At 39.4% G+C, this 26,782-nt stretch overlaps 1 protein-coding gene across 12 annotated transcripts in view; it reads left to right on the forward strand.

Annotated features, from left to right (window-relative positions):
* Ptprd (protein tyrosine phosphatase receptor type D) overlaps positions 1–26,782 on the forward strand; it is a 290,150-nt gene that overhangs the window by 113,299 nt on the left and 150,069 nt on the right. For 7 of the 12 annotated variants that reach the window (XM_010630988.2, XM_010630991.3, XM_019208469.2 and 4 more), the window contains 9 exons: positions 1,010–1,143; positions 4,065–4,209; positions 7,447–7,752; positions 8,607–8,800; positions 10,931–10,957; positions 15,191–15,308; positions 20,573–21,160; positions 21,578–21,678; positions 22,456–22,715. In XM_010630988.2, coding sequence (XP_010629290.1) covers positions 1,010–1,143; positions 4,065–4,209; positions 7,447–7,752; positions 8,607–8,800; positions 10,931–10,957; positions 15,191–15,308; positions 20,573–21,160; positions 21,578–21,678; positions 22,456–22,715 — 1,873 coding nt within the window. The remainder of the gene's footprint in view (positions 1–1,009; positions 1,144–4,064; positions 4,210–7,446; positions 7,753–8,606; positions 8,801–10,930; positions 10,958–15,190; positions 15,309–20,572; positions 21,161–21,577; positions 21,679–22,455; positions 22,716–26,782) is intronic. The other 5 variants (XM_019208470.2, XM_033757641.1, XM_010630989.3 and 2 more) reach the window with 4 other exon arrangements.

The following is a 26,782-nucleotide window of genomic DNA, read 5'->3' on the forward strand; positions in this document are numbered from 1 at the left end:
GCGTTACATGGACATGTCTTAATATCATGGTAATGCTTAAATGATGCAACAAATGACAAGACCTTGATGCCTACTAATCAGGGCAGACATTGGCTGAGAAGAATTTAAGATTACACTTTGGCAGTTTTGTATATAATGGCTAGAGGGCAGCTATTAGAATTAGATATCAACTAGGAAGTTTAGGTTAGTGAAAGCTATTTGAGTAAAATATTTTAAACTTTGTAGAATTCCTCTTGTTTACTGGATCAGAGAGATGGCTCTGTGAAATTGTTCACTGCATAGTTTGAGTGATTAACATGCGATTACTAACATAGATTGCTTCAACCATTACCATATTTGTGATATTAAAAATCATATAAAGTGTCTTATAAACTTGTTAACTTGTGTATTCGATTCATTCCATGTCCTTGGGAAAATAGTGTCTTTAAGTTTAGCAAAATCTGCAGTAATTTTGAAAATAGAAGTAATTATTTATAAATAATAGAGGTACTCACCTGTTTTCCACCTCTTTTCAAAATGTGGATTGGTAAGAAATAAATGCTGAGTGGTTCTGATTGCTATGTAGTCGGCAAATGACATAAAGATGAGATTTTTATGTGCTTAATTGGAAATAATTTTGAATGTTACATGTAACAGAACAGAATCTGATTCCATGCAGCTATAAATAGCAAAAGGTCTGTATTTGGTACTTGTTAGTTTACACAGTGTTATGATCCTTAGTATTGAATTGGGAGATGTGTACATAACGTACTCACTAATTCTACTTCACCTTATGTCTGTATTAAATTACTCTAGGACAAAAGCAGTATTTATCACAGTACTGTTCTGGGTTTTTGGAGGAGAAAATAATGGGTTCGATGCAAAGAAGTTTATTTGGAGAACCCCAGGAACCTAGTTCTCTGTTAAGCTGAGATCTGTAGGCTCACTTTGAGAGATGAAAAGGACGCACTCACAGGCCGCTTGTGAACATGGTGATGGTGAATTCAGTCCTCTGCCTCTCTGCTTTCAGTACCAGGCCAGCCTCTAAACTTCAAAGCAGAACCCGAATCTGAAACCAGTATCTTGCTGTCCTGGACACCTCCACGCTCAGACACCATCGCCAGCTATGAGCTGGTCTACAAAGACGGGGAGCATGGCGACGAGGTAAGTGATGCTCCTGACCCGCACTGCTGTGTCCCACACTGCACCAGTGCTCCGCTTTGAGTAACTTGCCCAAGTTCCTGCTCAGTTATTTATGGAGGACCTTCATTACAAAGTGTGACTCATCAGAGGAAGAACAGCACCCCTAAAAAACCCTGGTGGTATTCGTGGAGACTGTAGGCGAAGAAACAAAAGCAAACTATTGCTCCAGTAGCAGCGTTTCTCTATTCGGGTTTCCACATCGCAGATTTCGGAACTTTGAGGTTGTAGAAGAATAGATGTACCAATGCTGGGGGACTTCCTCTGTTATTTTAAGTAGTTTGGTCCCTGTGGAGACACATGACTGAGTGAGCTGTGTGTGCTATGAGAAGTCATTGGCAGGTGAATTTGTCTGCACTGGTGTTAGAGGAAGATGCAAGTAGGCAATATTTATTAACAGACTAAAATGGATGAGAATGTGAATATAGATAAAGGGATAGTGTGCCAGACAAATGAAGTAACAATATATTATAGAAAGCATGGAAATAAAAGTCAGTACAGTGAATACTTACTGTCGGGCACTATTGTAAAGGTTTCACAGGTATGAATTCCCTTAAGCTTTAGAAAGCATTGCAAGGAGCTAGACCCTGGTATCATTCAGTTCCACACTTAGAAAAAGGTACAAAAGAAAGTTAAATAATTTGCTCTTTCTTCTACTACTGACTGGCAAAGTGGATTTAAATCTACATAGAATTTTCCAAAGTCGGTTCTTAGCCGTTATGATGTAATCCCTCTTGAGTTGCACTTTGAATAAATGGCAGAAATGGATACTAAAATATTGAACATTGTTAGGATAGAAATATATCAATGTAAATAATGTATTTCCTTTGTTATTGTGGAATCCAGTAGGCAACATTAGGACAAAGAGTGTTAGTGAAGCTATATTTGACAATTAGATCCATACAAGTCATTTCATTATACTTTTTACCATTCTTCATCTAAAGGAAACTTTGAAAACCAGAATAGCTGGTTCTAATAAGGAATACCTTCTTATTTGAAACACTCATATATCACATAAACTATTTATAATCTAACTCCTGGTACATCACTTTGAACAGTATAATTAATTTTTAGGTTTTTATAAACTTTTATTTTATCTGTTTGCATTGAGCAAAATCTCAGAAGGAAGAGTTTTAAATGTTATGCTTTTAGAATTAGCTAATGAGGCCAATGTAAATTATGCTTTTTAAATTACATAATTGAAATGCAGATATGTCTTAATGGCCCTACTTGAGCCCTTTGTGCTTTCATGTACCATAAATCAGCATGAAGCCATCAAACTAAAATAAATAAATACAGTCAAGAGCAGTGGTAATCCTTTAAGAATTATTGTGGTGTAAATACAGAATAGTTTCTCGGTGTGAATAAACTGTAATAGTACATAAAATCCTAATGAGATTACTGACATTGTGAAATGGGAAGAAAGGGGCTAAAGGTGTAGGGAAAGTGGGATGGGTAGGGGAAGGGTAATGAGGGAAAAGAAAAAAATGCGAGAAAATGAAAAGATGGAAATAAAGTGTTTGTAGATGGGGAGGGGAGGAGGGGGTGAAGGGAGGGCAGGGGCAAGGGGGAAAATTGAGAACCAAGACCTGTCATGTAGAGGTACAAGATCCCAACAATGAATGTAACTGTACTGTATCCCTAAAATGTACCCATAAATTCAATTATTTAATTAAAAAAAAGAATTACTACAGATGCTTGAAGGTTGGTGTATCTACTTTGCTTTAAAATTATTTATCTAGAGAATTTTTTCTTAGACATAAATTCAATTATTTAATTAAAAAAAAGAATTACTATGGATGCTTGAAGGTTGGTGTATCTACTTTGCTTTAAAATTATTTATCTAGAGAATTTTTTCTTAGTATTATAAATCTAGAACTTTTTAATTTGCAAGCCAGAACACCCTAGGAATGTTTACTTTAGCTTTATGAATTCTCCCTATTTTGTTTGTGTGAATATCAAATCCTCTTTCATAAAAAGCCTGAAGATTATTTACACAATTATTCCATAACATATTTGCCTGCATTTTAAGCTTTACTGCAGGCTAATATGCAATCCAAGAATGATTATCTGTGGATAGCTACATTTTGGCTAACATGCCAACAGAACATTTCAAGCATATATGAATTACCGCATTTGATAAAAGAAATATTTCGGAAGTCTTCTACTGTGTTAAAAGTTGTAGAAACATTTGTAAACTTATTGTAGGTTCTCTATCACCAGAAAAAAGGAAATTCTCAAGTTTTCTTAAATGAACCTAGATTAATGGTATGAATATATAGAAATGTTGTCACTTTCCTTAGTGACTTACATCTGATTTTTGCCCATCTGAAAACAGCAATTTCATATCTCCTTTGTTGCATAGTCTTGGTACCTCTATTCTCGTGGTCATCGGTAATGTCTTGGCAACTGTTGTTACTTCTGGCCGTATTTTCTTTGACCGTACCAGATTGCAGAAGGTCATGAGAGGTGAACTAGACACCTGCTTCAATGAAAATGTGCGTGTTTGGCATATTCTACTGTCAGGGGCAGGTGCCCCTGTCTTTGTTCTGTCATAGCACGTGTGTGCTGTTCGGGTAGAACACATTCATGTGTGTGGACCTCTCCTCCCTCTTCCCATGTCTTTAGATAACTTTGTGAACATTAGAAGGCCTTCTGGCTTCCCTTATTACCAGTTACCCTGTGTTTTACAGAAACTTACTTCTTAAACTGGGATCTTTTTATTATATAATTCCCCTAGTATAGTTTTTTTTTTCCTCACTGTTGATTTCTCATGATATTTTGATACTTGATGATTTTAATGGTAGATATCTGATGTTACACACAATAGGTTTTAAAATATTTTTATGAATCTCAATGAAGATGACCAAATTCTCCTGTTACAGCAACGAATTACTATCGAGCCAGGGACCTCGTACAGGCTGCAAGGGCTGAAGCCAAATAGCCTGTACTACTTCCGTCTGGCCGCACGCTCTCCCCAAGGCCTGGGTGCTGCTACGGCTGAAATATCAGCGAGAACCATGCAGTCAAGTAGGTGTCTCTCTTTGCTTGCTTTCTGCCCCTTTTGAGCTAGGAGATGTTTCTGCTTTCGCCACCACAGACACACCCGCTGACATGCTAACTAGGCCGGAGTCTGTGTGTTAGCAAGCCTCTCACTGTGGAGATCCGAGCACAATCTGTGCTGTTTTCAAACTTGGGCCAAATAACAAAGCCTGTTTTTCCAATGCCTAAATCAAAAGTCTTTGGAAGAAGTCAGTAGACCTCCACAGGTGAGAAGTAGGTGAGAGTAGTTCAGCCTGACTCTTGCAAATGAATGATAAGGCTAATGGGCCAAATTCACCACGAAAAGGAAGGTGTGGTAAATGAAGAGGCAGCAAAAGGCAAAACTGGTTTTGTTTTAAAGCACTTAGGTTTTAATTTTGCTGCAAACAAGTCTTTGTTGCATGCATTTGTTCCTACTCAAAAAACTCAGTTCTCACATCTAGTTTCTTATTAACTCTGCAAGTACATCTGGAAATAAGGAACATTCGCAAAAGATCTGTATTTGGACAATTTTAAGAATAATGGAGTAATCACAAGCATATTCGCAATCCTAAATTGTATTTTGTTTCCTCAGATTCAATTTCTTTTTGGAGCTTTGCCCTTTTGGATAATTGTGTTTGTAATAATGGAGATTTTTTTTTTTATGCCCAGAACAGATTTTTTTTTTTTTTGCACTGGCTATTACATAGGAGATTAGTTTTGATGGGCAGTGTGGATAATTTGCAGTACTATTCTTCAGTCTTTAATAATAAATTTCTATAGTTTACAGACAACTATTTACCTTGAAGTGTTTTACAGAGTTATATCTTCCATATTTTGTGTGATATTTTATCTGTGCTTTTGACATAGCGGTATATTCAGCAGATATAAATACTATAAATATATTGAATTTTGTGAAGAGGAGCCCCTGTTGACTTCCTATCTAGACCTGTCGACAAACAAACTTTATATTTTTAAAAGATTAATTTCCTTTCATATATACAACTTTTTCAACATTTCATTTTCATTTTCTGTAGAGAGGTGAAGTCTCTCAGCTTTTGATGATAAAATTTATATTCTGTTTTCACTAAAACATGATTATTTATGTGAAAAGTCTTGGGATGTTGTGGCCTAATTCATTAGTGATTATAGCTTTTTCCCCTAAAAGTTCCTTTCATATAAAAATGGAAGCATATACATTCGTACATTTCCCATATGTTTGCTTTGAATTCCAGGCAGGTTCATGAGTAATACTATGGAAGATAATTATTTTAAAATAAGGAATCTAGTTAAAAAATACAACATGCTTTACTAGTATATTTCATGTGGTTCAAAAACCTTTTAGAAATAAATATATGCTGAGATACATAATGGACATTTTTATAACCACATCAAGAGTTATCTACTCAATTAAAGTAACAATTTCAAGCAATGTTGAATATTTTCCCCTAAAATAGGTCTAAAAGTAGCGATCGAGTAAAAATCAAATTAGCTTTTCAAATAAGAATTAGAAATGATTCCTCAGTCTTACACAAACGACTCGGCTTATTATGAATATTGATGAATGTGTATACCAGTTTTATAATTCAAGATGTAAGAACCTCTAGTTAGAATCAGTTAAAAATGACATTCTAATGATTTTGCAAATCTTGCTTCAAATTTACAAGGCTGTCCTATAAGAATTTTTTATTTTTTTGTCAGTGCAGGGGAATTTTTCGTTTTGCTTGGCTCTAATGATGAACTCAAGGCATGTAAACTAAGAGAGACAAATCAGTCTGATGCACTTGACACTTGGTAATTAACATTAAGACCTACAAAGTCACCAGGTTCAGTAGTGAATGAGAGTATGCAAGGTACTCTAGAGGTGGAGAGGGCAGGATAAGACTTGAGACTTGTGCGGAGCACAGAGAGAGTCCCCCTAGCAAAGGAAAAAACAAACACAAAAGAAATCATGTAATTTAAGGAAATCTCCTAATGATATTCAAATACAAAGCTTGGGACTGTGTCATTGATGCTACCTTATGTTTCATTTTAAAAATATGTGTACATGTTATTGTGTATTCCCTCCTATTTGTTCTTCTTTAGGAATATATATTATTATATTTTTAAAAAGTCACGATAATAGTTCTGTTGTTCTTTAGGGTTTTAAGTTTTTCAAATGATGATATATTTGGTTAATTTGATGGAAAATATTTGTGCAGAAGGTGACAAATTTATAATGGGCACTACGAAAGTTTATCTTTTACTTCTGCGCAGACACACTTTGTATCCATAATTATGTACAAAAGAGACGATTTGTGCATGTCAAACATACCTTCCGGTGGTGCTTGGGTTCTCATTTCAAACAGTTATTTTTAATGGCTGTGTTGACATTTTGTAAGGGATTAGGTAATTATTACCAATTTTACCAAAATTTGCTGGTGGGATCTAATTCTTTAGCAATGGTGTCTCAAGAAGAGTTATAATAAAAATGCTGAAAGCTGACATAGGGTAAGTACGTGTTACAGTCAGAATCAACAAGCCTGACATTCCCCTCGGGTAGGTAAACCCTGGAAAATGCCTTTCCTCCCGTCTCAGTCCTGCATGCTCACTGTATTGGACTCCAGTCAGTGTTAGGGCAGTGCTCTTGATTAGGACTGGTTGGGCAGGCTCTATTGTTCAGTAGGGTGTACCCTTTTGTTTGCTGGGCTTTCATTTCTTTTTGACTTAGGACCAGTGGAAGGGCATTCGAACAGTCCTTGTAACTTGGCACACCGAAGAATCCTGTATAGGAACTGTCCTCATTGTAGAATGCAGAAATGAGAATTTAGAATACATCTGGGCCTTAGCATGAGACTTTCACGTTTAAGACAAGAATGTGCATTATTGGGGGTGTGGTGGGGCTGGACAGTCGGTGTAATGGGGTTGGGAAATGCTGAGGGATTGTTTAGCGGAAGAATGTAAATTGCAGGTAGGTAATTGTATTTGAGGCTCAATTATTTCAAAGTTTCATTTTCACACATCCCCCCCACCCATGATTTAACAATTATGTTTGGTCATTTATTCATTTCTTTGGTTTATTCATATTACTAAGCCAAGGTACATGGATTTGTCTTTAAACTTTTAAGTTTCTAAGCCTTATTTTTATTTGGTTGCCCTTACTGTTCGTTTATTTATTTCTGCCTTTTCTTTTGTTTTATCATTTTTTTTTTCCAACCACTCCTGTCCTTTCACTCAAATCCTCCTTTAACTCACTACCAAAATAAGAGCCGTCAGCTCCTCCTCAAGACATTAGTTGTACCAGCCCAAGTTCCACTAGTATTTTGGTAAGTTGGCAGCCTCCACCAGTGGAAAAGCAGAATGGCATTATTACTGAATACTCCATCAAGTACACGGCCGTGGACGGGGAAGATGACAAGCCGCATGAGATTTTGGGAATTCCTGCGGACACTACCAAATACCTTTTGGAACAGCTGGAAAAATGGACTGAGTACCAGATCACTGTGACTGCCTACACAGATGTCGGCCCTGGCCCTGAGAGCTTGCCCGTGTCGATCCGATCCGATGAAGATGGTATGTTGCCTCCACTGCGTCAGGTTGCACCCTCTTGACAGTCTCGGTCTGCTGTCTTGTGATAGGCTAAACGTTGTCCACTTTTCTCTGCTCGTCTTCTTATGCAACACTGCTGTCACTTCAGTATTTTTGCCAAAGGCCTGTCTTTGCTACGTCCTGAGCATTTTTTCCCCCAGTCTCAAGGCAGTGACTTTCTTGCCTTCAGAAGGACTCTGCTCCTCTGCTCTTGCAGTCCAGCCTCTCTCTGTAGCTCCATCTAAAGTCTTCGGGGTTTTTCTTGGCTTTTTGTATTCATTTCTTTTTACATTTTGAAGTTCACTTGCAAAACTGCCTTCTTTTCTTCTTGTTGCCTTTTTGTCTTGTATATTTCAAAGACACTGATGCTCCAACCTTTCCATTTTTGGCATCTGTTGTATGGAATACCTTTGATATGAGGAAAACAGAAGACAATGCATATAATCAAGAATCTTTTTATTCTGCTATTTAAAAAGAAACCTTTAAAAACACACGACAATCAACAATCTGTTTTTGTTACTATTTCAATGCAATACCTCTTTGTGCTTTAATGCTTTGAACCTCAAAGCATCTTCCTTGGCTTTTGTACATTTTTTTTTACATGTTTTTCTATTTCTCTGATACTCTTTTTTTCTTCCATTTTGTTTTTTTGCATTGGTCATGCTTTTTGATCTTTTCTTAAAAGGTAGAGCAGATTGGTTGAGCATTTTCATTGGTTGAAAATGTTTGTACTCTTCGAAGGAGACATAGTGGGTCGACCCGTTTTGAAGTAAAGCAGGTGCTCTGACTGGGTGGGACGAGTGCCTGTCATTTTCTTTTATCCGATGCTGTTGTTCCAGTTCCTAGCGGTCCTCCTCGCAAAGTCGAGGTACAGGCTGTCAACTCAACCTCCGTTAAAGTCTCATGGCGCGCACCTGTGCCCAACAAGCAGCATGGGCAGATCAGAGGCTACCAGGTGCATTATGTGCGGATGGAAAACGGGGAGCCCAAGGGCCAGCCCATGCTGAAAGACGTCATGCTGGCTGACGCGCAGGTGAGCCCCTGGCATGGCCTACTTGGGCTTTCCTATGATAGGTTCATGCTAGTCTGTACTGCGAGATGGGCCCCGGTTTCATTTCTTTGAGACTCAGCCCGTACGCCGTTCTAGGTTTTGACACCTACCAATATTTATTTTACTTTTTATTCATTAAGTTTATCGGCACAAATTGTGATCATCACATTCATGATTGGGGATTTGTGTATTATGATACACATTCATAATGAGCGAGGATCACATTCATCGTTGGGAATTTGCATCTGTACCTGATCTGCCTTGGTTCTTATTTTTTCCCCATCATCCTTCCCATGGTAATTACCTTTATGATCACAAGGGAGATCAAGTAATGTAATGACCCTCAAGTCTGATTAAGAGCATGTCACTGTTTTTTGAAAGTATACGAGTATTCAGCTCTTTACACCTCTGCCTGAAATTGCCTTTCTTAAGAAAAATGGATTGATTTAATCAAAAGGAAGAATTTTTAGCTGCAGCATTGGGTGATAGGATCCGCATTCTGCTGTGCTAAAGGTGCTTGGAATTCATTTAAACTAATTTTTAAATGTATGACTTCCAGTCAAAAGCAGACATGATTTTTTTTGTAAGCAGAAGGGGATATACATACAGACAGACATACAGACATACTTGTGTTTCCTTTAAATCAGGTGACATTTTTAATCAGAGAAAGATGCCCAGGCTGTCACATCGTACTTCATCAAATTGCATATTTGATGGCAGATACTGTTTCAGGTCCCAGACAATGAAGATAATCTAATAACAAAAGTTAGAATTTCCCAGAGAATAAATGGGATCCTCTGTGTTGAGCCAAAATAAGAAAAATAATAATGAATAGTTGGATATGTGAAAAATTATTTTGATATTAGTGCTACGCTGCATACCCATACTTTCACAACTTGGGTTTGTGATCAGGTTTTTAAAACAAATCACTGAATTTTTTCAATGTTTCTTTCTAAATTAGAGGTGATTCAAAGACAGTCACATAATATACTGTATTCCACATATTTTCCTGAAAGGAAAAGAAAGATTTTCACTTACAGCTACCATGCTGGAAATTACCCGTAAGCCATGAACTAGCTTCCCTTCTGTGTCACGTGTTCCTGGGGAATTATGAATATTGGAACCCTTCATTTACCGTGTTGATGTTTGAACAGGCAGAGCGAGGACAGCGGTGAAAATGGTGGCTTCACCTTTGTGTGGAAGTGGGAAAGGCCATGAGCCAAGTTAAACTACTACCCCAAGTTGCTCAATTTTACATGTTTCTCTCCCTCTGAAAATAAGAAGGCAATAACTATCCATGGGAAACTGAGGACAATATTTAGCTTTAAACTGTTTGTGAAAGTCAGCCCACAACAGTGCTTCCAGTGCTCTAATTCCGAAACCTGCTAACTAAAAAGACCCAGGTTTGTGGCTCACTTATCCATCCCCAATCCAGCTGTATGGATTTATTTGAAGGCCACTTCAGTACATGTTAGGTATTTTGCATTACAAAACTGGAACTCTTTCTGTAATTCTTCCTTGTGAAGTTTTGTTAATGGCGTTACATAATGTAAACTCTATCTCTTTTTTACATAATTTCAACTGTATCTCTTTTTTCTCTTCTACTTTGGCTTTTCTTAACTGCCAAATTTCTTTATTATTTCCCTGTGCGTCTCATTTGTTCTCTTTGACCGTTTGTTCATTGAAACTTCATTACATATCACAGGTCTTCACTGGGGATATACAATTTCAGTAAAATGAAATATATTAATCTAAATAGTAACTTGAAGTGTGTAACTTGGGAAAGAAGTCAAAATAAATGCCATAAAATAGGATGTAATTCCAAGCATTAGCTTTATGCTATACCTTGTTGAATTCTAAATATATATATGGCTGGTTTTCACCGCAACAATAACACAGCCTATTTATTTAATTTTATGTCCCAGTTGTACATTTGTACATGAAGATGACTGCATCATAGCACATTATATTCTTTGGAAATTTATGTATACACTGTTTCAGTTAGTTAATTTTCCTTCTTGTAATCAAAGTAAGGCAGAGTTGCCTTTAAAAAGCAATAGATTTCTCTTCATTTCTTTTCATTTTGTTTCCTCCCAACCTTCTTAATCTCAGTGGGAATTTGATGATACTACTGAACATGTGAGTAATTTTTAACTGATTTGTCAAAATAAAGACGGTCTACTATTTTTTTCATGTGTCATTCTTTCACTTATTCACAGTTTGCTTAAATTTGTCATCACGGTTTGCTTGGATGCATGAACTAACAAACTCTTTTTAAGTTTTCTTTACTTTGGGTGCACTTTTTGCTTGGGCTTTTGTTTTGTGAAATCAGCATGGTGCTGCTTGCTGCATAAAAATCACGGGCTCCTGATAGTTCTTTTGATTTCTGCTACTAACTGTCTGTGACACAGTCAGAGGAGGTGTGCTTTGAAAGGACGCCTCACAGATTGAAGATGTCAAGTTGTTGGACACAAGTTGCTCATAATCCCTATCCCAGGTTTCATATTCAGTAGGTAATAAGACGTAGATCTGGCATTGATTTAACTTCCTCTAGAAACGGCTGTTCTATTAATAAATTTTCATGAAAATAGGTGGACCATGCCACGAAGCACCTCACTGAGGACGTTATAATGTGTTTTCAATATATTCAGATGGGTGGATCTTGTTATTAAGCACCTATGTGCGATGCAGGGCACAAACACATGTGGCATCTGCCTGCCAAGTGTTTGCAGTCTGTACAGCTAGACACACGCAGAGTTCTGAGTAGTTCTGTAAAATATAGCTGAAGAGATGGCCTGAAGAAAGGTACCATAGTGCTTTAGGAAATGAGAATCAGTGTTATTGTGAGCTACAAATTCAGAAACAATAGGTCATGATGATCGAAGAGACACTGAAGCATACTGCACAACTTAAGGGGTGACAGGAGATTGGATCGGTCAGTGAGAGAGCAAGAAAGTGCGTATGTGTGTGTGTATGTGTTGGAGCATCAGACATGGGAATAAACGGCATTTAACACGCACAGCAGAAGCCTTCAGAGATGCAGTTGTAACTGATGCCATCAGCTGTCAGAGACCTTTGCCAATTGGATAAAAATGAAACCTTTGCATAAGTTCCTTATAAATACAGCTAAGAAGTAAATGATAGCACAGTGTTGGCAAAATCCTAAAGCTAGGGATGTAAGGTTTTTTAATTCTTTATTCTTGGAGAGCGACAAAAACATTAAAATGAAAAATAGGATAAAGTCTGTAAGGAAGGTATTCTTTCATTCATTGTGTGAATTTATTGCAAAACTACAAGGCTTGTTTGAATCTTGGGAAACCTGCCCAAAGTATAAGTTCTCATAGATTGACAATGTAGCAGTATTTTATGAACTTTGATCATGACCGTGATAGTCACAAAACAGAGTAAAGGAGAGAGGGTTTATTTTGGCTCATTGTTTCAGAGAATCGGTCCACGATCAGCTGGCTCCATGGCTTTTAGGCCTGTGTTGAAGCAGAAACATCATAGCAGGAGGATGTGGCAGAGGAAGGCTGGTCATCGTGGTCTGGAAGTGGAGAGAGCAGGAGAGAGTCAGAAAGGAAAGGGCTGGGGGCCAGATAGAGTCCTGAGGCCTTCTCTCTGTGGCCACTCCCTTCATCTGGGCCCCACAGGGGGCCTCTGTCCCTTCCCATAATGCCATGTTAGAGGCGCCGTTACCCAGTCCTTTATCAAAAGCCTGTCAGTGATCAGTGCTGCACAGGGAGCCTTTGCAGGTGGGGGTCTTTTGGATCCCAGCACTAACAGTGACTCACAGTGAGAAGTGTGTATATTTGTTATGGTCCAGTGCACACATAGGTTTATCTGAAATAAGAGTTTTAGGAAAGCATGCCATAAACACATAATAAACTCTGAACATTTTATATTTAAGTCTATTCCATATCTCTTTTTGGTGGGGTGGCTTTGTTTTTATATAAATACTGGTCATGACTGACTAAAGGGATTGCATTTCTGGACCTACTAAGTGAATTCATTACCTACTGTTTAAAACACAATACTTTGGTGATGAATTAGAGTAAAAAGATAGCAAAGTAGAAAAGCAAATGAGAAGAGTTCATCTAGTAGTTTACTCGTGAATTGGTCAAAATTCAGCCAAATTGGGGTGGCAGAAATGAAAAAGGGAGAGTTATGATCCATGTTGTAAAGGAAGACTTGACAAAAGCTTGATGACCAAGTATTGAAAAGAAGAGGTCAAAGACAGTAGGTAAACATTAAAGATAGGTTACTGTTCAACTGTGTGAGCAAGGGCTGTGGTCTAGGAAGATTTCTAAGTTTGTTACACTGACTTTGAGGTAACTGATGTAATCGCAGGGAGATGTTCAGCGGTCTGAAAGTGTATGTGCTGCTTTAGCTCAGCAGGAAAGTAAGGGATTTGCTACATAGAAATAATTACTTCAGGCTTCAGCATTAACACAGCTTTTCCAAAACTGGATAGAAATACAGCTCACCAGTGCTGTAACAAGACCTCGGCAAGGCCCGCTTTCCACAAACAGGGATCAGAGGGGTGGCCCAGCAGGAGGAGAGAAGGAGCAGGAGGAACTTTGGGTACTGATGAGCCGAACTGCCTCACTGAGGATCTGAAATCTGCAAAGGAAGTCTCCCCTCCCCTTAAAGAAATCCTGGCAGACAGAGGTGTGTCCAGTTGAGATTATCCTGTTGGAGAGGATTTGCTATTTTCAAATTGTGCTCCCTACAGTATCCTATACCGACCTGAGCAAGAGAAAGGACACCTATGATCCAACCAAGATGTACGAATGAGGATCTTGGGTAAGGCCCAGGTGTGCATTTACCCCAGATGCCCTGGTGGTAGAACCAAGCCTCTCTCGTAAGTTTTGGACTTGTTTGCTTCTCAGCAGCGATCTGAGGGGACCTTAGAAATTAGCATTCACCTAGCACAGTTTTGTGGAACGAACGGTGTGTCTGCCCTCATTTAGAAAACAGAGATGAGATAGCTTACATACTTTTATTGTCTTCAGAAACATTAGACCACTTCAGGGTCCTGAAAGGAAAGTATTTTTCACAAGTAGTCCATTGTTCTGCCCGAAAAATATCTCTCGTGGGTCTTCAGGATGATTCTGAAGTGTTTCAGTTTCTGCAGTGATGATATTCCTGCTCTTGTCAAACGCTGTTATACTGAACCTGAGTATCACCGGTCAAGTTTGATAGTTCCTGTTAACAGCCTGACTCAGAAAAACCCTGCTCCGCCCCCTACAGTCTAGACTGTGCCCTTAACACTCACCCTGCCTTGAGATGTGGCATACAGTGACAGTGTATAGTTTCTTATATTTATCCATATTCACTTTTAAAACAGCTGTGCTAGAAAAAAAAATCCAGAGTATTTTTGGTATCACTTTGTGTATGGGTATGTTTGTATGTTTGTATGCGTGGCTCTGAAGAAAACACTAGAACAGGTCAGTAGCCAGCACTAAAGGATCCTACAAGCTCTGGTTTGGAGGAACAGGTTCAAAGGTCATCTAGTCTTCTGGCCTCCGCAGCTTTGGGTCTTTACTAAAGCAAAACTAAGAAACTTTGTATGTAGTTAGCAAAAGTGAACCTTTTCTAGTCAGACTGAAATACGTACTAGTGATATTGCAGGACTCAGATTCTGTTATATTCTTGGTTTTATGGCCTGCTCTGTAAGATTGACAGAAAATTCTCTTCAGTGTATAATAATTTTGTTCATAGTCTGTACAGTTAGCAAACAGTGAGTTCCTGGAGTCCTCAGAAAATCCTTGGGCTCTCAGAATATCTAGGTCCAAAAGATCAACCATCTGGCAAACTGCTTACCTGGTGATAGGACAGATTGCACTGGCATCTGCCCTGTCCCCAGTCTGTGGGCTGACTGCAGTGGGTGTACAGGGAAAGCTGTTGGCATAAAACAACAGTGAGTTTATGGGATGCTCACTAGGCGTTAGGCACAGTTACGCAGTTTACCTGGTAGAACCCATTTAATTCTCCAGTAATCTGAGAACCTGTTATTATTTCAACTTTCAGAAGGAAAAGGAAGGTACAGAGGGGGAAACTCAACTGGATCTAGGTTGCCAAGCTAGTGGAGAAGTCAGGTTTAGAGCCAAACATTCAGGAAGTCCAGCTCCAGATTTGGGGTTTTTAACTAATCTCTTCTCAAAGTTGCTGCGTAGGATCCCCGAAGACCCAACTCCAGTGTGAGCATGCAAACACATGTCCCTAGCATGAGCTTCGGGCATGAGATGTGTACTGCTTACTTAGCATGGCTTCAGAGGATATCTGAGCATGCACAGATGATGCATCGCCAAGCTTCACCGAGGGCATTGGCGGCGTGTTGTGACTCAGTGTGACTCTCCTGTGTCATTTCAGGACATGATCATTTCTGGGCTACAGCCTGAAACTTCCTACTCCCTCACCGTCACAGCCTACACCACAAAAGGAGACGGGGCTCGCAGCAAACCCAAACTGGTGTCCACCACTGGGGCAGGTAAGCACATCTGTGCATGTTTGAGCCTCGAACTAACTGGCACTGATGTTCCAAGTGGTGCGAGTGGATTCTGTTATTCTCTTACGATCATAAAATCAGAGGAAAGAAGCACATTATGGTCAACTTTTATTATTTTTTTTCTTAGTTCAGGAGAAAAAAATATGAATTACATACTTTATCTAAATGATCCCATCAAACAATCATAGCACATACTTTTTAAATACCTAGCATGTGTCTGGCACCATTGCCCCAAAAGCATCAGTTCCCATGCAGTTCATTTTCTGACCTAGACTATTTAGTTAATAAACAAATGTGTATATAATAAAGTCAGAATATGATAAAATAAAAAACGAAGGTATATAGGCATAATGAGTATCAGAAACCCCTTCTGGGCTGCAATCTTATAGAGGAAGGATATTTAAGCTGAGATTTATTTTTTTGTTGGTTTTTTGGGGGAGTTTTTTGAGACAGTGTCTCACTATGTAGTTGAGACTGAACTGTAACTCACTATGTAGCCCAGGCTGGTCTCGAACTCACAGTGATCCTCCTGCCTCAGCCTCCCGAGTTCTGGGATTACAGGCGTGCACCACCACACCCGGTTTAAACTGAGATTTAAATGGGAAGGTGTGAAAATCCAGAAAGAAGTTTCTAGGCACAGAAGCCACACAGTGATGTCAGTCTTTTCTGACACCTAACCCTTTCTTAGAAGAGCTACCATCTTGGATTGTTTATCACTTTGTTTTATTTTTATCACTTTCTCCTCCTTACCCTCTGTCCTGAGGATTCTAAAGAAGGCAAACTATGAGAAACAGGAAAGAAAAACGAAGAATCTCAAAATCCTTTTGAGAAAGCTAACTAATATAAAATTGCTCTTTTCAGACGAACAAAACCTCTTCTGCGCTCTGTAGGTTTACTCTGGCCACATTAGGAAGAACCAGCATGAAGGAAGATCTGGCATTGTAAAACGGATAAATTAGGAGATCGTTACGAAGGGCTTTTCCTCTGATCCCTTCATATAGCAGTCTCCCATGGAGCATTTAAGCTGTGATTTGATTTACTCCTCCCGGGTCACTTCTCCCCCCACTTTTAAGGAACACACCTCTGCGTCACGGCATGAAGCAAAGAGCAGCTGTGGTGTTGAGCACCCTCCTGGGTGCTGTGCTCACTGCCAAATTTGTCTAAATGTCGTAAGATTTGCACCTCTCGCGTCCTGCCACCTGGAACTGCCTCAAGCAGCAGGATTGCAGATGGTGAATCTTCTAGGCAGAGGCCTACGAGCTGTGTGTTCTTCGTTTTCTAGAGAATACTACAATATCAAACTAACTTGACTTCCTGGTGAGGAAGTCCATGTTCATTGAGGGGCGTGATGGTCAATGACCATGCTAAGCTCCTGAAATTGTATCTAAAACCGAGGATGACAGCACTCATAACTGCATTCATAACTTCGTCCACGAAGCACCAAACTCCTATTGTCTGTAATATGGTGGTCCTGGAATGAGGAAAAAAAAAGTTCAAAATTTATAGCTAAGGTATCTGAATCACTGAATAAGAAATTGCCTTACCCAGCTAAATGTCATTGAAGCCAGTTTGTCACGCTTTAGTCACAATGCAAAATATTTCTTAGACTTGTACATTTTATACATAAATGAAATTCTTGTGGAATGATAATTCGCAGTTTTAGGTCTTTCTTAATCAACAGAGTCTTGGGTGTTAGGATAAGAAGTGCTTATAATTTAGATGCCTAAATATTTACTTCATCATTACCAAGCCTAGGATGAAAGGGACACCTCCAGATTTTACCAGGAAAGCTCTAACTTTCCTTTTCTGATACTGCATCCATTGTCAGCATTGCCTCATCATGGTTTATCCTTATGCAGTTAGTGAGCCTGTTAATTTATTGTGTAGGCTTCACCAAAATATCCTCATGTTTATGTGGCTGAAAAATGAAGGGTTCTCCTGATGTTTTACTTTTACACTACAATTACTGGTGATAGCATGAGATTGTTTATTATATGTTTTTATCTAGGCTCTGTAACGAATCATATTTTTGGAAAGAAAGTTCTGGTTACATTTTAATGCATGTAAGATTTATGTAACCTGAGGGATGCTTTTGGATGAAGCACGGGCTTTTATGTTTTAATGATTCTGACATGTTTGTAGCTTCTCTGTTAATATTCCCATTGTTCTATATCATAATAATTAGTCTACTGCCTGAGGCCTCGATGTTTAAGTTAACCAGAAAAAATCCATTGGTGTGACATTTTCTCTAGATTTTGCATGAATTTCAGTATTATACTGAACAGCTATATTCAAGGATGATCAAAAGATGGCAGTTATGTGGAAGAATTTGGAAATAGTAGGATGGGACTGCTCCCTGCTTGCTGCTGCTGTGTCTTTGGAGGCTTTGGAACTGAGGGCCTTGGGTGCCCTCCAGAGATTGTGATTGTGAAGGCGTAGTCAGGGTTACTCGTACCTGTGCTCCATTTCTGAAATCCTAAAAGGCTTTTAAGGGGGAAGAATATCATAAGAGAAAAAGAAGAATGAAGGAGCTTTTTTTCTTCACCACAGCAAATGTAAAATAAAACTCAAATGAAAACCTAAAGGGAAGGAGAATGTCTGTGCTATGATATAAATGAGCCTAGCTCGTTTTCAGCTGCATCTGTTTTGGTTCCCCACCACATTTATTGAGACAGTGCTAACACTGACTCAGAAGCCCCTCTGAGGGTTTGTAGAAGTCTTCCTTCCTTCCAGCCCACATTAGCTCAGCTGTGGGCTCAGCCTTTGAAAATAGCCCATACAACAACTCTCGGGCATTAGGAAGCTTGAGCGAGACTTCCTGTGTAGTGCCGTCTTCATTCTTAACTAGAGAATTAGATGTGTTAGGTGGCATAGCCCCCCTGCTATGTGTTCTTTATTTTCCCACTCAAATGCCTGTCTGCCAGAGTATAAGGTGATGTCGAATGAGAAGACTTAGGAGGTGTGTCGCACATGCAGTTTCTGGGAGCCTCAAATGGAATGGTTGTGTTGTATTACATGAGCTTCCGGAGAATTCTATTTAAACGTATATGGAATGCCAGAGAATTCTCCCAATTCCTTTTCCTTGTCCCCTGGGTGAAGGATCACAACTCATCAGAGCCCTACCCCTCATTTAAGCTGCATGTGTTCTTTCTATAATTCATACATCGATGGAGATGTAGGCTGTCTCTTCATGTGGCCAGCCCCTCCTGAGGCAGTGTGAGAAGTTGCTCCTCTAGCTGGCCCTGTATTCACTTCCTTGTTAACTCCTACGGTCTTGCTGCCTGGTGCTTCCAGGCTGGTTGTCTCGTAGATTTCAGGCTCAGTTAGATTGCTTCCCGGGCAAGGAGTAGTAGCATGCTTGTGGCAGTGGAGACCAGACTGAGATGCTCCTGGCACCGCAGTGGAGCAGTAGGTCAGAGGGGCTATGATTTCTAGAACATCAACCTCAAAGCTTTCAAACTAACCTTCTTTTATGTCCCAGCCCTCCAGCATGGAAAACAGCGTACATTGCTCCTTCCTCATTTTGACTTACTGAAGAACAGATGAATATTTTCACTGAGTTAATTTTTGTTTTTGTTTTTTTTAGAATGCACTGGCAAATACATTTCTTCAGATTTGTATCTTACCCTACTACTGTATTCTACAGTGAAACAGCAGAAAATAGTCTCACATCTAAGAAATATTAGATTATAATTTACATCTGTGGTTTTTATCAATATATTCAAAGTATTTTTATTTATCCTAGCTCTCCATGCTTCTGAGAGACAAAAGCTGTGCAGTGTATGTACCATTATGCGGTTCCTTGCAGCCAGAATTTTGGAAAAATTTTAATAAAATCCATGACTCTGTTGAATGTGAGGCTTAAATAGTTACACTTCCACCCCAAAATGTCAGTTGGATGTCTTTGTTGAAAGGTAATATTTTCTGCCAACAGCCCAGTTTTGCCATAGATGTTTCTTGGCAGAGATTCCCGTGTTTCCTTCTTAGCACTTTGCTCATATTTTAATAGGGAGTGGCAGAGATAATGCATGTGCACAGAAATTAACGGGCCCTTCCCATGTTTGCCTTAAAGTGCCACATAAAGCTCAAATGATAGTAAATATGTTTGAAATCAACTATGAATACAATTTGTAAATACAGACAAATGAACCTCTCTAAAATGACATATGAGTTTGATTTTTAAAATAAAAAGAAATAATTCAAGTACATTCCAATTTATGTATGGGCTGCACTGTGAGAATTTTCTAGTTGACAGTTGCAATGTCTGAATGTCTTTTCCCTGAAAAACAGTAAATACATAATGGTTTGGTTCCTGGGCTTTCCTTTAACACCTTGTCTTTATAATTCCCACCGTAAACTTCAGGAACTGTTTTCTCATACAGTGTAGGCTAGCTGAGTTATATGAACTTAGTATGAATATACTCATATAAGCTTGCTATGAATGTGCCTAGCACGGGAACCAAGACTACTGCTCCATCGGTAAGGATAAGAAATTTCTTAAAGGACGTGTGGTGGGCAGAGCACATCTCCTTTTGGGCTGCAACTTTCTGCTACATAAATTGAAGAAGATAAGCAGATAGTCTAGGAGATTGACATTTACTTACTGCCTCTTCATATTTCCACGGTTTCTCAAAAATCTTTTTGCTTTCCTCCTTTTGCTCTGTCTTCTTTCAATTTGGTTTAGTTTTGGTTGCAATTGTGTTTCCTTCTCTTTTCCCCATCTTTCGACAAATTCCTGAAGAAAACCCTGATTTTGTTGATATCTTTCTCTATGTACTCCACGAAGAATTTACTCTCCTTTAACAATTTCTGTGGTGGGCTGGGGATTTAGCTCAGTGTTTCTGCCACCTGCCTTGAAAGCACAAGGACTTGAGTTCGATCCTCAATACCAAAAAGAAAAAAAAAAATCATATGTTACAATAGATTAGCCCTCTTCACCTATCTCACTTAAATTTAAAATAAATAAATCCTGTACTTAATGGGACTAATTCCTCACCACAGAAAGCTTGCTACGGTATTCTCACTAGTGAAAATTATGAGTAATACTAGCAGAGTGCAGGAAACGTAATTTTATGCCCTTGTTTTCTTAACTTGTAAGCAGACTGGTGGCCTTGCTATGTCTGGCTGTGGGTTCAGAGCTGGATGTATTCTGTACCTCTCTGCCTCACTGGGGTACTCACCTTGACAGTGACAGAAGTGTGGGCACCCGCACCGGCTGGTCTCACCTCCCTATCCCCTGTGCTCAGTTCCAGGCAGACCCCGGCTTGTGATCAACCACACTCAGATGAACACTGCTCTCGTTCAGTGGCACCCCCCTGTGGACACATTTGGACCCCTTCAGGGCTATCGCCTCAGATTTGGCCGCAAGGATATGGAGCCGCTCACGACTCTTGAGTTCTCTGACAAAGAAGATCATTTCACAGCTACAGACATCCACAAAGGAGCATCCTACGTCTTCAGGCTCTCAGCCAGAAACAAAGTGGGCTTTGGGGAGGAGATAGTGAAAGAAATTTCTGTTCCTGAAGAAGTTCCAACTGGATTCCCTCAGAACCTCCACTCAGAAGGCACTACTCCCGCCTCAGTGCAGCTGTCTTGGCAGCCACCGGTCCTGGCCGAGAGAAATGGCGTCATCACCAAGTATACCCTTCTGTACAGGGATATCAACATCCCCCTCCTTCCCATGGAGCAGCTTATTGTTCCAGCAGACACCTCTATGACACTCACTGGCTTAAAACCAGATACCACATATGATGTAAAAGTACGTGCTCACACGAGCAAAGGGCCCGGGCCATATAGTCCCAGTGTCCAGTTCAGGACACTGCCTGTGGATCAAGGTAGGATTTGTCTGCTTGTGGCCTTCCTCCTTTAAAGGAAATCAGTGTTTGCAAGCTATAAATAACTGATCGTCCCATTCATATTAATAGATTCAGCAAAAACAAAAAGGTAACGTATGTAAAACTTAATACATTTCGGATGCATTAGATTTCAGTTATAGAATACCAAGCAAGTCTGGCCGACAGCACCCCAATGTCATCAGGTAAGGAAAATACAATGTAGTTGGGTGAATTGGAGAGGAAGGAGAGATCTTTATGAGAGTGGGTGTTAAAATCAATACTCTACACAGGTAGGCAAATCACACTTCATTGTGATCGATGTAGACAGTGCCTAGTGTAAGCCCTGTGATCCGTGATGAAAAGGACAGGTCCGGTGTCTCTAGGAATAGTTTAAATACACTGTTTTTCCTTTTCCAGCAGTGTTTGCAAAAAATTTTCATGTCAAAGCAGTAATGAAGACTTCAGTGTTACTGTCTTGGGAGATTCCAGAGAATTATAATTCTGCCATGCCTTTCAAAGTAAGTTGTTTTGTATCATGGGTAAAAAGTACAAAGTGCATTCCTGAGGGTAAGTTATTTGTAGATCTTGAAGCCTGCTCTGATTTGGGCATCTACTTACTGTTCCCATTTGTGACTTTTATATAGGAGACCGAGTCTGACTTTTCCACTCTAAGGGAGGCAGGAGCTGTACCCCAGGGCTGACATTATGTGTAAAACACCTAGTATTTTGAATTTGAACTTTTTGCATCTTAGTGCTTTTCCAGCAGAAAATGAAATTCATGTGGTTACTACCTATTATAAAAACCCAAGAGTCTGAAAGTTTTTAAATTTGTTTATGAGTGTGAATTCTTGGCTCTTTATAAACTCTGCTTCACCATTAATACCCATAGAGAAACATTAGTAAGACACACATGTTTGTGAAATGAGGAGGAAAATACTTTGGAATGTAAGAATGTCCTGAGAATATGATTGAAACCTTGAGAAAAAAAACGGTACAAATAGTGTGTTGAAAACTTGGAGCATTTGTGTACACATTTGATTCAGATAAAACAGGCAGGGCAGACGTTGCAAAGTTAGAGCGTTTTTCTTCGTTGTGTGTCTTGATGGAAACATTATATCATTATATTGTGAGAATTGGTAGGAAAATCGATGGAATCTCCTGGACTTTGCATACTCACGGGCTCAGCGTTAGAATTCGCCTGGCCTAGATTTTCCAGCACCACATCAGTATTTGCTTAGATGACGTACTTCACCTCTCAGGTAATCAGACTCTTCCGATGGGTTGCATCTCTTTAGATTCTTTACGATGATGGAAAAATGGTGGAGGAGGTGGATGGCCGTGCCACCCAGAAGTTAATTGTCAACCTGAAGCCAGAGAAGTCCTACTCATTTGTGCTGACGAATCGGGGAAACAGCGCTGGTGGGCTGCAGCACAGGGTGACGGCGAAGACGGCACCTGACGTGCTCCGCACCAAGCCTGCTTTCATCGGGAAGACCAACTTGGATGGCATGATCACTGTGCAGCTGCCTGAAGTTCCCACCAACGAAAATATAAAGTAAGTCAGCAGGAGGGCGAGGCGTACAGGGAAGAGCCGCACGTAAGAAAGAACAGTGCTGTTGCCCACTCTTTTGCTATCATTGAGAAAACCAAAGCCAGGAAGGGAATATCGATGTATTTTTCTGCCAGAAAAACACTGACTTGTGTATGCATTCTGCAGTTTTCAGACCTTCTCTTGAAAAGTGAAAAATACCTATATATATTTCATACCGCTGTACTAAAGTGTAGTTGAAATGTAAAATCACACGTTTAATGTACAGAACTCGGGTTTGGTGATAAGTACTCACCCATGAAACTATCATCAAGGCCGTAGACATAGCACACATGTTGTTAATCAACACCGCAGTGCCCGGCAGTGTTCAGGGCTCCATGGAGAGAGCAGTATTTTTTCACTACACTTACACGATAGAATTAGTTGAAGAATATGGACAGGAGTTGGTCACAGGAGAGTCCTGTGATAGATGAGATTCGATAAGAAAGAAGGCCGTGGGTAGAGTTCAGCCAGGCTAGTCCTGTAGCCCAGGGGTCCTGGAGAAAGGACATCTAAGTCAGGGCTCAAAAGATTCGCACGCAGTGGGGAAGGGAGAGCACCGTTCGTACAGAGAGCATCACAGAGACGAGAGAGACGAGCGTCTGTCCCTTGTTGCACTCCCTTCTCACCTCTTAGGACTGTACATCTGGTATCCAGTGAATGTTACTCTGTACGCACTGTATTTCCGGAAGTACAGCGCTGTATCCAGAAATAGATGATTGAGGAAATGCCTACCTTACAATAGTAGAACGGACACAGAAAAGAGATATGAATGGGATGGGGTGAGCGCTTCCAGCTGCCACAGAAACATAAATGCTGCCTTTAGCTGAATGTGGATGTCAGGAGAGGGACTCCGAAGAAGCAGGGGTCTAATCCAAGTCTTGAAGGATGTGAAAGATTTAGGAAAGGTGAAAACATTGTAAATAATGAAAGAACAGGAAAAAGATATGGACTATCCAGTCAATGAGCTAAAAAATACCTGCCTATTTAAGAACAGAATAGTTGAACGCTGAAAATAGTATATTCGTAAGCGTTACTGTTAATTTAACTTTCACAGCCTTGTATACAAAATGATCTACGGAAGGTGATGACTAAATTTTCTTCTAAAGAGGCTTATCTTGTCCCAGTAATGGGCATTTTTAGGCCACTGCTACTCAAGTCTGGGTTCACATTCTAACTTCTGAATGAATTGAGAAATTTACAAAATGTATCCCATCATTTAAGTTTTTTAAAGCTTATTCAGTTTTTCTCTTTGTAAATGAATGTTTATTCTCCTACATTTGAAATAGGAGTCAGAGAAAGGGGGTAAAACTGTAGTTACAAAGAGACAAGCAACTTACAAAACAAAAAGTAAAGCAAGCTATGGTGGCAAGACATTTATTTTCTAGAAATTAACATAAGATTCCCAAAGTGGTATTACAGATTTGTGGTGAGGCAAAAGACCAAGCTAGGAAAGTACTTGACTGAGAAAAGCATCAGAACCACAGCAAATGTAAAGCAAGGAATTACTAAAATAATTAAATATATATGTATGTATATATTTCCTAATAACATATGAATAAATATAAAATAACTTATATTCAGTGGGCTTACTAAAAGGGCAGTAGCACAGTTGCCCATCGTGTCTTTGGGTTGACTTATGGGGCCAGATAAAGCACCACGAGAAGCTTTGTATGTGCCATCACATGCCATTGGCCGTGATTAGAAAGTTCAGAGAGTAGAAACACCGTGGCCTTTTGTTCTGTACTCTGTGGGAGAAGCAAAGGAAGGAAGCAGAACCTGGGGGCAGGTTTCTAACTTACTTACATGAAAACTGTCCAGAAAAAACACTTCCTCCTTGTCTCCTAGCAGAGTATAATTTTGGCTCTTGAAGACTTCGGTTTACTAGCAGAAACCACACTTTTCTCCTCTCCACCCACATTGATTGTGAGGTCTTGATTTGTACCCTCCCTCCAAATCCTTACCACTGAAACACAACATGGTTTCTTAGACTTCGTGCAGACATAGTTCCTTGCTTCTGTATTCTTTACATTTGGTTCTTGTATTTATTATCTTCTGTAAAAGCAGAGCTCTTTCCCACAAGGAGTGCAATTCTTTTTCTTTTTTTTTTTCTTTTTATTGAGGCTATTGGTACAATCTAGGTATACAATACAATTACATTCATCATTGGGATTCTGTACCTTTACATAATAGGTCTTGATTCTCATTTTTCCCCTTGTCCCTGCCCTCCCTTCACCCCTCCTCCCCTCCCCATTTACAAACACTTTATTTCCATTTTTTCAGTTTCTCATATTTTTTTCCTCTCCCTTTTTACCTTTCCCCCACCCTTCCCACTTTCCTTACACCTTTAGCCCTTTACTTCCTATTTCACATTATTAATTGTCTCATTAGTATCCTGTGTACTATTATAGTTTTTCACACCAAAGAAACTATTCGGTATTTCAGTTAAAGAAATCTCTGTATGAACATTAAAAATAGGGAATCCTAAAATAAAACTAAAAAGGAAAGTAAAAGAGAAAAGGCAATGATGTAACATCAAAATAATCCTTAATTCTGGAGAAGAAAATGGTCCCTGAACATATTTAAATTGCCTCTCGCTCTTATAGTCTTATCTTATTCTTTTTTCATTATTTAGAGAATACTTTATTAGTTTCTGTAATCAAACCCACGTAGATATGACCTTCCATATTTAGTACGATGTGTTATCCCTGTACACATGGAAAAAAAATAAAAATAAATTAACCTTTCTAGACCAATATGGTTGTCCATTTCTGTACAATGCCAAGTCAACACAGTAAATTGGGATGACTTTTTCCAAAGTTGGCAGCACCGTTAAAGTTTCCCAAAATTCAATGTATATGTGTGTGTGTGTGTATGTATATATATATATAAAGACTAATAATAGTATGTTATGCATCGATAGCAGCAACAGCTTTTCCAGGTTCTGCAGTCGTCTGAACAAAATTATAGACATTCAGCACATTCCATTAAAAAAAAAAACAAAGAAAAGAATAATATCCAGACAACGGCAAAGTTCTGTTGCTGCTGTGGTACCTGGCACCATTTTTTCTATGAGCCTCTCTTTCTGAAACAGTCTGAAGGGCGCGACACTTTCTGGTACCAGGGGTTCTAGGTGCTTCCCCCTTATTTTGTGAATAGATTCAGTGGGCAGAACGCTGGTCACAACATCTACCCCTGCACCGTTCCTCTGAGGTAAGTGGTAGGACTCGGCTTCTCTCGCTTGAGAAAGCAGCATCTTCCTCTGGGTGGGTAGGAAACAAAAAAGTTTATCGTACCGTGTGTATGAGGAAAGCTACTAGAAGGCACCCCATGGAAATTACTTTCATAGCAAACTATGTTATGCTTAGGAAAAGTGGAAATGAAGGAGGGCGTTTTATGAAATTTTAAATTTCTTCGCTTGCATTGACTTTCAGGGATCTAATTTTGCTTCTTTTGTAGGAAGTTATCTGTGGAATTGTGGCTTGCAGTGTGGCTTTATAAAATTCATATACTACCGTCATCTGTTTAGTGGGGCTGGGGATAGCTCAATGGCACTGCACCTACCGAGCAAGCACAAGGACCTGAGTTCACTTCCTGACACCCCCCTCCCAAAGGAACCATTCAGCTGTTTAGTGAGGAATAATTTCCCAAAATATTAAATTTATGTAGTATTTAACAATTATTGAGGTTATTTGAAGTCTCCATTTAAACCTCATAATAATAACCCCATGAGGGAGGTTTTCTTTCCATTGCCTGTTGAATACAGTGAGGCCGGTGATGCTAAGGGTCTTGGCCAAGACCGTGTGTTGATATTAATAATAGTTAATACTGGTAAAGTTCTCTAGGTGCTATTTAAAGAACATGACACCCATTACCTGATTTCCTCCTCCAAAAAACCTTTTCCTCATTGCACAGCTCATTGTGAGGTAGCCTGATTTGCTTTAGACACAAATATCAGCATCAGAAACAAATGACTTGAACCTGAGCATTCCAGCTGCAGATTCACATCCTGACTCATAGCCTGCCTCTCTGTC

The sequence above is a fragment of the Fukomys damarensis genome, unplaced genomic scaffold (genome assembly GCF_012274545.1).
Source record: "Fukomys damarensis isolate Sample0158 unplaced genomic scaffold, DMR_v1.0_HiC HiC_scaffold_31, whole genome shotgun sequence".
NCBI classification, from domain to species: domain Eukaryota; kingdom Metazoa; phylum Chordata; class Mammalia; order Rodentia; family Bathyergidae; genus Fukomys; species Fukomys damarensis.